This window comes from Prionailurus viverrinus, chromosome A3, assembly GCF_022837055.1.
Source record: "Prionailurus viverrinus isolate Anna chromosome A3, UM_Priviv_1.0, whole genome shotgun sequence".
Classification (NCBI taxonomy): Eukaryota; Metazoa; Chordata; class Mammalia; order Carnivora; family Felidae; genus Prionailurus; species Prionailurus viverrinus.
Window position 1 is genome coordinate 114,134,351 of NC_062563.1, and position 15,908 is coordinate 114,150,258.

The window sequence follows — 15,908 nt, forward strand, 5'->3', positions numbered from 1 at the left end:
CCTGAGGGCTCACGCCAGCACATCCAACCGCAGCGTCACCTTAAGTACAAACAGCAGGTCTCAGTTGCCCAGAGAGTCCATGCTCTTCATTGCCTGAGACTGTGGGCTGCCATCAAGCCAGAACTGAGATGCTGGGGCTCGGGCAGGAAGGCTGCTGCTGTGAGAACAACCGAGTCTTTGCCTGCCCTTCTCAGACCTAAAACCTGGTGGCTGTTCTATCTTTAAATGGGGGAGCCAGGAATTCCAGTTAGCCTGTGACCGACTGCTGGGCAGTTGCTGGGCTGGCTGGTCTATTTCAAGAACCGAGAGAAGTTAGTACAGACCACAGGATCCGGGACTAAGAAGTCTCCTGTGGTCCCAGCACAGAAAGGATTACATTTTCTTCTGTCTAAAGGGGCCCGATGGGGGCTGTGGACCTGCTTCCTGCACCACCATGACTACTTATTCAAACAGAAAGGCTATGTTCAACACTAAAAATAGTGGACCTGTCCTGAGCTCTTTTGTAACAGTACCATGTGTCTGAAATGCCAGTAATCAATCTCTCTCCCATATTTCAGCACATCAGAAGATAAACTGGAAATTCTTTTAATAATCTGACCTGTATCTGCTTTTATTTTTATTTATTTTGAGAGAGAGAGAGAGAGAGAGAGAGAGCAAGCAATTACATGAGAGGGGCAGAGAGAGAGGGAGAGAGAGAATCCCAAGCAGGCTCTGCACTCTTAGTGCAGAGCCTCACATGGGGCTTGAACCCACAAACTGCAAGATCATGACCTGAGCCAAAATCAACAGTCAGATGCTTAACTGACTGAGCCACCCAGGCACCCCTGAAATGCCAATAATCAATCTCTCCCCTACATTGCAGCACATCACAAGATAAACTGGCAATTCTTTTAATAGTCTGACTTACATCTGCTTTTAAATCTTGAAGGAAGGTAGTATATAAAACAGGACACCTGTCTTTCCTGAAATTTTTTTATTTTATTTTATTTTTTTAATTTTTTTTTCAACGTTTTTTATTTATTTTTGGGACAGAGAGAGACAGAGCATGAATGGGGGAGGGACAGAGAGAGAGGGAGACACAGAATCGGAAACAGGCTCCAGGCTCCGAGCCATCAGCCCAGAGCCTGACGCGGGGCTCGAACTCACGGACCGCGAGATCGTGACCTGGCTGAAGTCGGACGCTTAACCGACTGCGCCACCCAGGCGCCCCTATCTTTCCTGAAATTTAAAGTTTCTGCTATGAACTTAACTAAAATTTTAGGTGACTTTAAAATACAAATAGCTGTTTACAGGGTGCCTGGGTAGCTCAGATGAGCATCTGACTTTGGCTCACGTCATAATGTCACAGTTCGTGAGTTCGAGCCCCGCGTCGGGCTGACAGCTTAAAGCCTGGAGCCTGCTTCAGATTCTGTGTCTCCCTCTCTCTCTCTCTCTGCCCCTCTCCTGCTCATGCTCTGTCTCTCTCTGTCTCTCAAAAATAAATATATGTTTAAAAAAAATTTTTTTAATATAAATAGCTCTTTAAAAGCTAAGTCCACCTTGGGGCACCTGAGTGGCTCAGTCAGTTGAGCATCTGACTTCAGCTCAGGTCATGATCTCGCGGTCTGTGAGTTCGAGCCGCGCATCAGGGTCTGTGCTCAGAGCCTGGAGCCTGCTTGGGATTCTGTGTCTCCCTCTCTCTCTGCCCATCCCCTGCTCGTGCTCTGTCTCTCTCTCTGTCAAAAATAAGCAAACATTACAAAAAAAAATTTTTTAAAGCTAAGTCCACCTTGATAGGAAAACCATTGGAATGGGCAATGGAAAATCTGATTTAGAGAAGTTTACATTTCTAAAAATTTCCAAACACGCTAAGATACAGTAGAAGAGACTAAGTAGCTGTACCGTTAAACCAGAGAGTGATTGTCCCATCTTTTAGCTCTTCGGACTCTCTGTACAACCTATAAACCATTTCAATTACAGGGGTATTTCAGCTTATCCTCAAGATCTCCTTTTAAAGGAAGTCTACTACCTGTCTACCTATCTTCGTAAGCTCCCCAGTACTCACAACCCAAAGATAAAAAACGCCCTTCCACCACAGACTCTAACAGAAATATTCTCTGCTTTTACCATTATCCAGCATCCCATGGTGTTTTCACTACAACCACGGTCTGGTGTGGATACCCATCTTACCTTCAAAGGGCTTTTTCTAGAGAGTTAAGTCAAACTAATCTCTTTTTGCACAAATTATTTGGGTTTGCTCCTGAACATATGCTATACTAATAATTTGGATGGTTTTTATGAGGTGGTATTGCAAATATTACCATATCATTTTAACTTTTCTTCCCTTGGGTTACAAATACTACCAAAATCAACAAAACAGAATCTTATTTCCATACTCAATTCTTTCCTAGAAGTCACCAAGGAAGACCCCCCCCGCCCCTCACCCCAAACCATCTCCAGAGAGAGCCAATGAGCTCCACTCCCGGGAGTTGTAACTACTTCTGTGGTGCAAAAAAAAAAAAAAAAAAAAAAAAAAAAAAAGTTATATTAATATTTTTAACATAACATGGCTTTTAATATATTCAGATTGTACAATCATCATGACCATCTAATTCCACAGTTATGTATTGACCCAAAAAAACTCCTTATCCATAAACAATCACGACCCATTCCCCCTCCCTGCAACCCCTAGCAATCACTCATCTACTTTCTGTCCATGTGAAGTTGCCTCTTTGGGGACACTTCATATAATGGAATTTTGTGTGATCTGAATCCTTTCGTGTCTGGATTCCTTCACTCCACATGTTTTCAAGGTTCATTCACGTTGTGGCATGTATCAGTATCCCATTCCTTCTTTATGGCTGAACAACCTATTGTAAGATCTACCGCATTTTGTTTATCCATTCATCAGATGATAGACATTTTGGTTGTTCGCGCTTCTTGGCTGTTATGAATGATGCTGCTATGAACATGTGTGTACAAGTTTTTGTGTGAACATATGTTTTCAATTCTCTTGAGTATATACCTAGAAGTGGAAATGCTGGGTCATATAGCAACTATGTTTAACTTTTGGAGGAACTCAGGTGATAGCTTAATGTGATTCAGTCTAGCCAGATGGGGGTTACTGGTTCATCCAATAAAAATGTTATTTCTGTCAATATTAAAAGGCTTTCTTTAAACAGCCAGGAGTAACATCCATTATTTTCCCAATTGCTGTGTGGCCTGTCACTCTAACATGAAAGGAAACTAGACTTATCAGAAAAGAGTGGTTTCCTGGTAGTTCATGCTTTTCTGGCTGTCTTCAAACTAGTGGTGATTTATCTGAGAATCATCACAGAGAGGAGGGTGGGTTGCTGAGGACAGTGACAATGAAGGACAGCTGCTTATAGGCAGCACCTCTTGGACAGCTTTTGATTCAATGGCTATATTCTAGCACCTACAGGTCCAAAATCTAGATGTTTTCAGTATACTGTAAGAGTGAGCCACTAGATCAACACCCAGAAAACTATAGCCCATGAGACCAATCTAGTCAGCCACTCAGTTTTGTGGGTTTTTTTTTTGAAACAATCTGCCAGCTAAGAATGATTTTTCACATTTTTAAACAGTCACATTTTTAACAGTTATGTAAGAACCTATATATAACATCCTCAATTATGTATCTTGGCTCATCAAGCCTGAAGGATTTATTATCAGATCCTTTAAGAAAAAAGTTTACAGACCCGTGCTCTAGCTGATACTCATGCAAATTAAATTCTCTTAAGACCAATGAAGGAAGCATAGCACCATTATCAATTTCTCACTGGAGATACCCAGTAAGCAGCCAATGCCCAACACAGGATGTAGAGTGGAGTAACCTAGGAAGTGGCTCAGAAGGATGGGAAATGCACAGAATCAAAATGGGAGAAGCAGTATGGACACAGTGGTTAGGGAAGGAGAGTTAGGCCATCAAACCTCTGTGAAACTCTAATAAAATCTTCATTCATCACAGCAGAGAACACCTCCCTAGCAACTTGATAGTTTGTTTCTCCCTATCTACCTTGTTTTATCTAGAGAGTGCTAGACTTAACACATTAACACATTCTGCTTCACTGAACCCATCACCCCCCATTGTCATCCCTTTCCTGCTTACTCGGACCATTTCGCTCTTGGCCTACCAGGTGTCAAATGCACATCCTTATTCACTTGGTCTTGCAGGGCTGCAGCCACCCCTTATTAGGAGGTGGTTAATCTACACCATGCTCAGAGCTCTAGATAAACATCATTACTGCTGTTTGCAAGATACTATTAAAACTACCAACTGGTCATTGCAGTAGACCACCTTCTTTATCCCAATGAAACAGAAAAACAACACTTGTCTTTTGCCAAGCTCAGTGTTTTCACTAGTCCCCCAAGCTTCTTGAAAGTAATGGCAGTGGACTGTTTTGACACACTGGTCCCTCAGACTCTTCCCAAGATAGATGATCTCTACCTGCTCGGAGTAACTTCTGTTTTTCTCATAAGTCAGAATTTCAGAATTATCTGCTCCTACAACTGGACCTTCAAATTCTTCAGCAAATTGAGAGGTTCATATGTTTGCACTTGACCTCTTCTACAAAGATGAAATTAAAGACACTGGAAGTCCCTGCTTTTCCTCAGACTTCCCTTACTAATGTCTCTTCCTTTCTCCTACATGTAAGGTTTTCTTGGGGGCTCCTTTCACCTAATACAAAGCTGGATGTGAGGAGACCTCACTTTTAGGTTCTTATTATGACTCGTTCCTCCTTTCTAGTTTTAATCTTTCTATTGTTCTTACTCGATTTTGCTATTTCCATATCCTCATGGTCCTGCCAAATTACTTCCTTTTAAAACTTTCCCATTAGCCTTCCAACTCTCAATAGAGTTCTGGTCTCAGCAAAAAATAGCCACATCTCCCTTCCTGGCCTGCTTCAGTTAGTTCTATATGCCTGCTTCAGTTAGTTCCTGGGCTTCTTTTTTGAACAGTCATTAAATCCTAGGGAGTTTGAGCAAAGAACTCCCATCACTGTGATTACGTGTTAGTCTGAATTCGTTTACTAGCTCCCAGCTATGGAGAAACTACATTTTTTATAATTTGTTTTTATTTTAGAGAGAAAGAGCACAAGCAGGGAGAGAGGCAGAGAAAGAAGAGAGAGAAAGAGAGAGAGACAGAATCTCAAACAGGCTCCACTCTCAGCACGGAGCCCGATGTAGGGCTTGATTTCACGACCCAGGGATCATGATCTGAGCCAAAATCAAGATTTGGACACTCAACCGACTGAGCCACCCAGATGCCCCAGAGAAACTACCTTTAAACAGAATGAGTGGCAAATTTATGGACAATACAGATCTTCCTGTTTTCTAAATTATAATTTCATCTTCCAGAAGACCCTTCAGCAAAGGTTTGAGCGTTTAAAATACACACAACAGGGGTGCCTGGGTGGCTCAGTCAGTTAAGTGTTCAACTCTTGTTCAGGGTTCGTGAGATGGAGTCCCCGTATCGGTTCTGCAGTGTGGAGCCTGCTTGGGATTCATTCAATCATTCATTCATTCATATTCTCTCTCTCCCTCTCTCTCTCCCTAAATAAATAAATAAATAAATAAACATTTAAAATAAAATAAATTACACACAACACATGGGGGGGACCAGTCATTCCAATAATGAATCATCGACAAACCAAAACCGGTCTCATCTCTAGTCTTAATACCAGAGAGTTCAGACCACCTTTTCCTGACACTTTCATATAGTTCAAAATTCTCTTCCTTACCAGTATGATTATAAGCTTTCAAAAACTCTCCTCCCATCACATTCTAATTCTGGAGAACATCTAAGAAATACATAATCTATACAATAACCCAAGGAAACAACATTGGGGTTATTTTTCAAATAAGATTAGAAAAATATTATATACTCAGCAATATTCACACAGAACAGGTTATCAAGCACTTACCCCAAAGGACCTTTTTTTTTTTTTTTAAGGTTTATTTATTTTTGAGAGAGAGAGAGAGCATGAGCAGGGGAGAGGCAGAGAAAGAGCAGGATAAAGGATCTGAAGCTGGCTTTGTGTTGAGAGCAGAGAGCCCAGGTTGGGGCTCTAACTCTCAAAGCATGAGATCATGACCTGAGCTGAAGTCGGATGCTCACCCAACTGAGCCACCCAGCTGCCCCTCACCTGAGGACCTTTAAAACAAGATGCACACCCTGACTGTCTTGCAAATGACTAGGAATTATCACACCTAAAGGATGAGGAGATGATCTATATGACTGCTCCAGTCTTCCCTCTTGAAAATCCCCAGGACTTGCTTTCCTCATCAGCCCAATAAACCTCATCCAACTGTTACTCTGGGGATCCAGGCTCAGGTCACGGAGCGGAATTTTCCCAAAAGATGAAAAACGCAATGTACAAACCTTGTATTAGATACTCTTTCTGTTAAGCGACCAATTGCAAGGGAAGAGTCAATCACTCCAGAAGAGTGACCAACTTAGGGAGGTGGGGGTGGGCCCGGGGAATCAAAGCCACAAAGATACAGACTCCTAAAGGGCCAAACAGTAGTAAAAACTCCCTCTCAGCTATTTTGCACTCCTCTTGGTGGTGAAAGACAGTCCTTTTCAACCTCACAACTGGCATTCTTTTTCATTACTTGTGGCGCAGGCAATCAGTCAACGTGAGACAGAGCAGGAAGCTGCTGGAACGAGCGTGTGCGTCTAGCTCTCGGCTCTGAATGGTCTGCGCCTCACTCCAGAACGTTTCCTCCAGATGCTGCCAGCAGACACTCTGTAATACCTAAACCACAAATCATCACATTCCCCACCCTTTGAGCCAGGCCTTGTCCTTGAGAGCTTCCCACATAGTGAGATATTAACCAAGCTGGCCACTGATACAATAGCTCTTTACAAATTCGGAGTAAAACCTGCCACACCATCTGCTCGATCTACTAAAAAGTGGACTCGTATCATAAAAATATCCATGGTAGGTGAACCTCAGAGAGTAATGCAGGATATTTCAGACATTTCACACGGAACGAATCCTGGCTAGCTTGCTAAAGAAAATATTTTATCAATGTAAACATGTCAGGCATACAAGTGTATCTAAAATTAGAGCAAGTATGTGTCAGAAATGGAGCCATCTTGCAGAAACAGAATTACAGGCAGGTCACTCTAGATTCTTTGCCAATATCCAAGGAAACCGCCTTTCCTCAAAATAAAGAAACTGTGCTGCTATCTGGTTGTTCTGGGAACCAGGGAGGGTTTGTTGTTGTTTTCTTTTAAAGGACTCTTAAGTTTTATCTACTGTGACACATTAAAGCCCTCTAAACCAAACAAAATGTTTCCAAACTATGATGCTGTAACTTAAAAAAACCATTGACTGGACTATACTCACACTGAAAAGGCGCCATAACTTGACCCTGCTTGAATGTCAAAGGGAACGAACCTTCAGTGGACTGCTCTCCCGAGATCACCTTCTGGGCCGCGAAGTACTTGGGCTTCAGCACATACTCCTGGGTCTGGCCATGATGTATCATCACATTCTGTGAGGAAAGTGGTGTCACTCTGGGAAGAAACAAAGTGGGGAGAGGGAAATTAGTTATGGACTTTTGAAACCAAGAAGGAGAAAAGAAGACGTTCAATTTAGAAAGGAACGTAGATTCCATGTGAGGCTCGATTTTTCTCTTCAAATACTGTAGCGGACCACTTATCACACAAGGAACTAACCACTTACACTTAGAAACGTTAACATAAAAGAGACTCCACTCATCTAGTCAAGAAGCATAGGCTATCTAGGCCACCACAGGTGGATTCTATCAGAAGATTTGGAGCACACAGCCTTTATGCAGAGCACGGGCCATTTATATGTAAGACAGACAAAGATACATACAGAAGCAGGTACCAACATTTACAAAGTGTATTTTCCATATACTGATAAGTAGGCAGTATTGGAAACGCAAGGAAAGGAAAGGAGGAAGAAAATACAGAAAGAGGATTATGCAAGAAGTCCCGGCTTGATCAGTCACGCAAAATTAACTGTCAACAATCAGAGCCTGTAGAGTAACCAGTGGGACCTTCCTAATGACAGAAGAAGAGAAGGTCAATCTCTTCGAGCCTCACCTTCCTGAACTGTAACCACAGAATCACTGTCAGACAGGCCAAAGAAAAAAATGCTTGTAAAAAAGTCGGAACACACAAAAACTGGGAAAATTTTGAATTATCTTTTGAAATTGTAATTATGGTAAGAAACACATTCAACTTTTTCTAGTTAACCTTTAAATTTTTTATGCTGTATCTCTTAACAATTAAAACTGTACTATTCAGGTTAAATGTTTTATAATTATTCATTCCTAAGAAGGGGAACAATGGTAAGAATAACGGATCACAATCTCATTTCTTCAAGACCCCACGTGAAGAACTCTGAGGACTCCCGAACGCAATTACTGTGTATTCACCCTCTGGTCTGACCGTTTTCTATGGCAGTTCTCTTTTGTTGCATGTAATGGAAACTGTGCTTTTTTTAAGTAGTTTTTTAAATTTCAATTCCAGTATACTTAACATACAGTGTTACATTGGTTCTGAGAATTTTATCCAAAAAATACAAAAACACTAATTCAAAGGGATACATGCACCCCTATGTTTATAGCAGCATTATTTACAACAGCCAAATTATGGAAACAGACCAAGTGCCCATCGACAGATGAATGGATAAAGAAGATGTGGTGTATATACACAATGGAATATCATTCAGCACGTAATGTAAACTTTAAAATAACAAGTCTTTGCCCACGTTTAATAATTCCCAGAAGGACAGAACTAAAATCATTAGCTAAGTAAGACTAATAAATAATCAGACAATGTAAAGAAAATACACCAACTCATTCCAGAAAATGCTTAACTATACCAAAACTGCTGGGACAGAGCACTGTAGCAGCAAACGGAGTCTTTGGAAGGAGACATCTCTGGTGTCATCTTGAATTTTATCACCTGGGGCATATTAAAGCCGCCTACACCAAACAAAATATTTCTAAACTATGATACTCTAACTTAGGAAATGGTTGCCTGGGATATAATCACACTGATAAGGTACCCCCAAACCCCAAATACTCTCCCTAATAAGGGACTGTACTAAACAAGAAAAAGAAATGACATTGTGACAGGTGAGTATGTAAGGTCAGTTGTCAAGACACCAAAAACACCACTACACAGTGTCTTGTCAAAAGCAGTAACAGTCTTGAATAAAGTCAGTCTATTTGAGTCTAACAATGAATGAGGTATTCTGTGGGACAAGGCATCCATGAGAAAGGAAGGAAGAGGCTGGAATTAACGATGCTTCCCTCTTACCTAGTCAGTGATCTCTATCCACCACTTTAAACCTCAGAGTTGCAGGAAAGCCTAGGAAAATCCACTTTGGACCTGAGTTTTCCCAACAATTCCATGGAAGGGCACTCCCTCTATCACCAGACTAATGACTTAAATTACTAAAAGCCTAAGTAAGGCTTAATGTTGTAAACACTTTTGTTTTGATGATGTAAGTGTTGGTCTGAACTTGAAGTATGTTTGGTTGGAATACAGTAGAAAGTATAACAGCTGGACACATCTGGTGGTGAATGGTAAGAACCACAAGTCTACTCCACCAGCCTCAAGAAAAGGGGAAGCCCTTCTTCTCATCTCCGGGGCAACCCACTCCCCAGCTGTGCTGTCATCCTGTCACTACACTGTTGACACCTGCTGGCAAAAGTACAGGCTTGCTCCTATTCAGAAGAGGACAGCCTAGCATTCCAGCTGGGACCAATGCCAGCTAGGTACGACTGGGGTCTGCCTTCTAGTGGAGTTCCTCCCTTCTCTCCCCTCTGAATCAAGGAAGTGAGAGGCAGCAAGAAATCAGCAAGAAAGAAGCTGAGAGCTTATATATGGGCTCCTTTTCTCTAAACCTAACTGGAAAGTACAGAAGAAACAAATAAGATGAGCTTACCGGGTCTAGAACTTGAGCAACAACCCTCAGCCATCACTGACTTAAGGAAATGAGTAATGGTAGTTAAGTCTGACTACATTGTAAGTATTCACCATGTCACAAATTGCAAATATGGAGCTACCCCTGAACCGTGCTTCCCCATTTTCCAGCTCCTTTCCTCTTCCCCAGTGCAAGTGTGTAAACACACAAGAAGAGACTGAAGCCACTCTGCACGACAGCCTCACGGAGAAGGAAGCAAAGCCATGGACAGTGATACCATGTGGGGAGAACAGAGAAAACTGTGCGCTCACTTCACAAATACACGATTGCCATCTTTTTCTCTCTTCCCTTCTTCCTCCTTTGCAGTTCATGTTCACTTTCCCCTCTAATTTCATCACTCAGTTATTTCCACTCTGGACCACTTCTAAGCCCTACAAATATATATTCTCTTTAACTCTCCTTTTTTTACCCAAGTATTTCAGGAATAATCTTTCTCCCTTCATTTCAGTTGAGATATTTTCTATTCTTCCCTTCCCTCCTCCGAGGGGGAGGAGGAGAGCTTAACTATCACTAGTGAACATCAAATTTGTCAGAACATTACAATTTTTCTAAGAGAATACGAAAATATTTGAGAAAACTAAAAATGAAAACTACAGGATCTCTGGCTCAAATGGTTTTTAAGAAAAAAAATGATTTTTAGATATCTATCTTATCTTCCTCCAAAAATTATAAGGAATAAAAAAAAAAAAAGAAAAGAAAAGATTCAGGGCGCCTAGATAGCTCAGTCCGTTAAGTGTCTGACTTCGGCTCAGGTCATGATCTCACGGTTCGTGAGTTCAAGCTCTGCATCAAACTCTGTGGTGACAGCTTGGAGCCTAGAGCCTGCTTCCGATTCCGTGTCTCCCTCTCTTTCTGCCCCTCCTCCCCTCAAAAATAAATAAACATTAAAAAAAAAAAAAGGAAATATTTAAATCTAGAGTTGACATGTGGCTGTTACAAAATAGTACAGCTACACTAGTCATTAAAATATTGAAATATTCTCTTCTGATAGATACCTACTATCCCAAGACCCTTAGCACCCCTCCCTACTCCCTCCACCAGGCCCCCACAAGACATCCCTTCAATCCTGTAAATAAGGAGTTAACATTCAGCAGAAATGGATCTCTGGGTGTCCGTTCCAGCATCCCTTCTGATTAATCAGTACCTGTGCTACACAGGGTACTAAATATGGTCCGTGTCACCCATTAATAAACACACAAGAGATAATTCAACAAATCTGTGGGATTCAAAGTGGGATGAGAAACACTGCCTGTTGTAGCAGCATGTAGTTCAACGTGTAGTAAGAAGAACATTTTACTAGAGACCATACACATCTACATAGGGATTGTGCTTTTATGTAACTAAAACAACCTTATAAAATATTTACCCTTACCATGTGTAGAATACTGATATTTTGTCCTCCAATCTATTTTTTGAACCACTACATTGATTTCATTACTTTGTGACTCCCTAATGGCTTGCAACCAGTAGGTGTAAGGGCACTGCTCAAGAACCACTGTGTGAGGGCACAGGCACAAAGGAAGGGATCTTCGCAAGGAAACACAGAGGATCTCTGGACCCAAAACCAAGTAAAGCAAAGGGTGATTTTAAAAAGTAGGGCTGTACACTGGTGTCTTCACTAGAAATCTGTATATAAAGTCAACTGTTCCCCAACTCTAGCAAACAGAGCATCCAAGTCACATTTCTACTCTTCTCAGGGAAAAAAAAAAAATATATGAGTATTTTCATCTAAAAGAATGGAACTATGTGGTGTAAACCACAAAACTTACTCCGCCCCTCACTCCCAGAGTAAGACCTTCTCGTTCTGGATTCTGGCTTCCCCTAGCTCAAACACTGGTCTCCTATTTCTCCCCCTAAAAAGGAGCTTGCTGGGCAACCCAGAAAACAGGGAGTTCCAGAATGATCCCAGGGTGTGGTGGGGGTGCTGGGTGGAGGGAAGGAACCACGAGAATGGAAAACAGGATTGCAATTTTGGAGACACCTGACTATATGGTATAAATACAATTGGTAGAAAGAAAAACAGGAGAATACATTCATATCTGATGCTAGGAATACTCTCCTTCAAGAACCATGCATGAAAGCAAAGGACACATACAGAGAGAGAAATCCAAGCATCGAATTGTACATCCATGGACAGAATATTACAAATGCTGTAACTGTCAAAAACAACCATGTTACCAACTGTGGTGATATTCGTGTACAGGATTAGCTAGAGAAGGCAGGAAAATACTTAAAGAATAGGAGAAATGGAGGGAAGACTGGGAGAGCCACTGCCCTCGCCTTATAAAATGGAGGGTCTTCAGATAACATTCATGACCTTGATAGAGAACACTGACACAAGAAAAGAGAAGTATAAATATGCTGTCAGGATATACATGAACTATGCAAATGAAATAATGATTTTGAGAGAAAGGGTGGGGAGGAGAGAAAGTAAAGCAAGCTAAATCTTCACCTCCTACAGCAAGAAGTATTTAGACAACATCTAAAAGTAATAAATCAAGAAGCAATGGCTGGATAGAGCTAACCACCAGAAGGACCAATAGGGCCTGAGGATTAAATGTGGAAGAGTTGGAGACAAAAGGAAAAGGATTAAGTGATAATGAAGGTTTCAAGCCTGGTTGACTGGACAGGTACTTCTGTTCAAGGCCAAGAGGAAAAGTAAGAGCAAAGAAGTAGGCTGAGTTATGGCAGTCGGAAGAAAGGGTCAGTCAGTGAGGACGAAAGTTATATTAGAGACAGACTATGGAGCAAGTCTCTGAGGGATGATTAGGGAAAGCCTCCAAGATGAGGAAAAGTGATGTTCTCAGAGGAGCCAACTTCTTCAAAGGCAAAAATGTTTTAGAAAAAGGAACACAGAACCACACAGTCTGGAGGATATCCATGCTCAGGGGTAGGGATATAAAGAGAAAAAGGGGGGGGGGGGAAGGGAACTGGAGAAAAACAAGAATAACATAGGTCCAGAAATGATAAATGGAAGAAAGTTTCTAGGAGGAACAGAGAGGGGACCACCTGCCAACTGCAGCACAAAAGGCAAAGAAAGGAACTGGGGAAGGCCACGCCTGGGGTGGGTAGGTCACTGGCACCACCCACAGTGTGGGTTCAGTAGTGACAGGAGTGTGGCTACAGCAGGCAATACATTAGGTAGGTGGCAGGCCGTGACACATGGACAAGATGGCCCAGGAAAAACAGGCTGGAGCTTAGAGGCAGGGCTGGCCATCTGAGGACCTGAATCTGTGGAAACCTCTCTATCTTTATAAGCAGAAAGGAAACAATTGCATACAACTTCTTTCCTTAAAAGAAAGGATTAGTCACATACTGTTTATACTGCTGCCTTCATAGTGGCAATTTTTGGCACCCGTATAGACTAAGCTTTTCCATATTTCTACTAAATTCATTATTTGACCTGTGGAATGGGTGGGAGAATCTGGCAAAACACAAGCCCCTTTCCACTTAAGGAAAGCGCTCTGGACCTCACAGAAGGAAACCCCCAACAGGCCATAAAATGTTTCCCACAGAAGGCCAGTCTAACACAATCCAAGCCTTTCCCCTATGTTTAGCGTACTCAGGTTTATAATCAAGACAGAGAAACCAGAAGGGGAAAAAAACAGAGCTACAGGAGGAAGCCACTAAGGGTCAACCTCCAGACTTTCAGGGCCAGTTTCTCGTTACAAAATTCAACGGCTCCTATGTGCCTCGCATGGGTGACAAGCTGTTCAAAAGCATGGGTGCGTGCTACTCACAGAAAAGGCAGTGCACTCAAGTATATAAGACGTGCCAACTACAGCTGGATGGAGGAAACGTCTTTCCTACAGAGTTCTCAAGGATGATAGGCACAGAGGGAAGGTCCAAGAAAAGACATACGGCTAGGAAGATGTCACAAGGCAGCAAAACACACATGTGAGGGGAGACTGAAGTCTGTGGCGACCCCACTCCTACAGAATTACTTTCAGACCAAAAAAGAATTAGGAGGTAAAAGGTTGCTGATGAAGAGATCAAAGGACAGCACAGACTGTCGGTATCAGGATAAGGGAGAGCTAGGGTATTCCAAAATACACACAGTTGAAGTAAAAGGAAACAAGCAAAAACAAAGTCCCAAGAATGGGAGGAAAGAAAAGAGTACAATGAAAATTTAAGTGTGGGGACAGACCATTAGGGGATTGAGACGATGAAATTAAAGAAGGTAGATATTGCAGAGGGATGGAAAATGCGTGGAAATTAAGGAAACCTTGGTGGTCATCATCAACAAACATGGAAAGCACAACCAAGTAGCTTAGGAACCAATTTTCTTTTGCCAGTGGTTCTTCACTGGGTGTGATTTGGCAATATAGGAGACATTGTCAAATGTTAAGATTCAGAGGTAAGGTGCTCACATCCCATGGGTAGAAGCCAGGGAGTTACTGAACATCCTGTAACACCCAGGACAGTCCTCTACCAGAAAGAATTATCTGGCCCTAAATGTCAACAGTACCGAAGCTGAAAAACCCTGTTTTCAACACATGCTACTATCATGAAACAAATTTAGTAGACGTGAGTAAAGACCGAATGGCCCGTTGAAATGGCAACGACAAGGTGTAGGGAAGGTAAAAACTGCACGACTTGTCACGTGTGCTGTAAGCCCCATCAGGCCAGGGAAGGGGCCCTGGACTCAAGTTGCGTATCACTGAAAATGTAATGGGATAACAATAAAAGAAAAATCATTTAGTAGAACCCCATTAGGAGCAGTACAACATACAGATGGAAATAACTTTTTGGTAAACAGCTTAGCATGGAAAGGGAGTATGCCATAAAGAGATCATGGAAAGATAGTTGCCAAACTGCTTCCTAAGGCAGGGGAGTCCAATCAACCAGCCATGTTTAGTTATACTAAGAAGATCATGTATGCTAGGGGCTTGACGCAAACTGTCGGGGTAAGAGACAAAAGTGAGCACTGCACCTACGATTCCCCACATCTGCCCTTTCTCCAAATGGTCCTCCACATCTGCTCTAAAGAAACATCTAACCTGAGGTGTCTCACAATTGGCCCCTGAGAGCCAACCCGTGTCTCCACACAGCCGTGCTTAGGAGATATTCTTCTGAACATGACTGCTATAGGAAAACATCCAAGGAATTCTCAACTCATCTAATCCCAAGTTCCCAGAGGAGACAAAATATAATCAATGGGCTGTAATGAAGAGGAGACTTCATTCAAGGGAGGAAAAGGCCTCCTCTTGGAAGGTTTAATGAAATAATCCCAACACTTCGGAAACAAAACATGAAGTGGGTTGAAACCAAATGCTTGAAGAAAATGCAAACGGTCTAAACAACTCAAGTAAAAGTCAGAGGTTGTCAGACTGGTTAAAAAGCACGACCCAACTACATGCTGCCTACAACAGACCCACTTTCAGTGTGAAGACAGACACGTTAAAAACAAAAGAATGAAAAAGATTTAACAGGTTAACAGGAATCAGAACAAAGTTGGAGTGGCTGTTAGTATTAGGCAGGGTAGATTTCACAGAAAAGAATATTATTAAGGATAAAAAGGATCATTTCATAAGGATAAAGGGTCAATTCATCAAGAGGACACATGAATCCTAAACAGCTGTGCACTTGATAACAGAGCTTCAAAATATGAGAAGCAAAAAATGATTTTTAAAAAAATCCATGAGAAGCAGATAACTTTGTTGTTTTAGTTCCTGTTTTCAACACCCGTTTAAAAAACTGACAGCACAAGTATACAGAAAATCAGTCAGGATACAGAAGACTTAAACAACACTATCAACCAGCTTAACCTAATTGACATTCATAGAACACTCCACCCAACAACAGCTGGACACATATTTTTCAAGTGCATACAGAGTATCTACCAAGATAGACCATAATCTGGGCATATAAAAAGTGTCAGTAATTTTTAAAGGAGTTGACTCATACGAACTATATTCTCTGCCATCATGAAAT

At 41.8% G+C, this 15,908-nt stretch overlaps 1 protein-coding gene across 6 annotated transcripts in view; it reads right to left on the reverse strand.

The window, feature by feature from the left end:
• LTBP1 (latent transforming growth factor beta binding protein 1) overlaps window positions 1–15,908 on the reverse strand; it is a 410,698-nt gene that overhangs the window by 256,367 nt on the left and 138,423 nt on the right. For 5 of the 6 annotated variants that reach the window (XM_047852625.1, XM_047852623.1, XM_047852626.1 and 2 more), the window contains exon 4: window positions 7,356–7,525. In XM_047852625.1, coding sequence (XP_047708581.1) covers window positions 7,356–7,525 — 170 coding nt within the window. The remainder of the gene's footprint in view (window positions 1–7,355; window positions 7,526–15,908) is intronic. The other variant, XM_047852622.1, reaches the window with a different exon arrangement.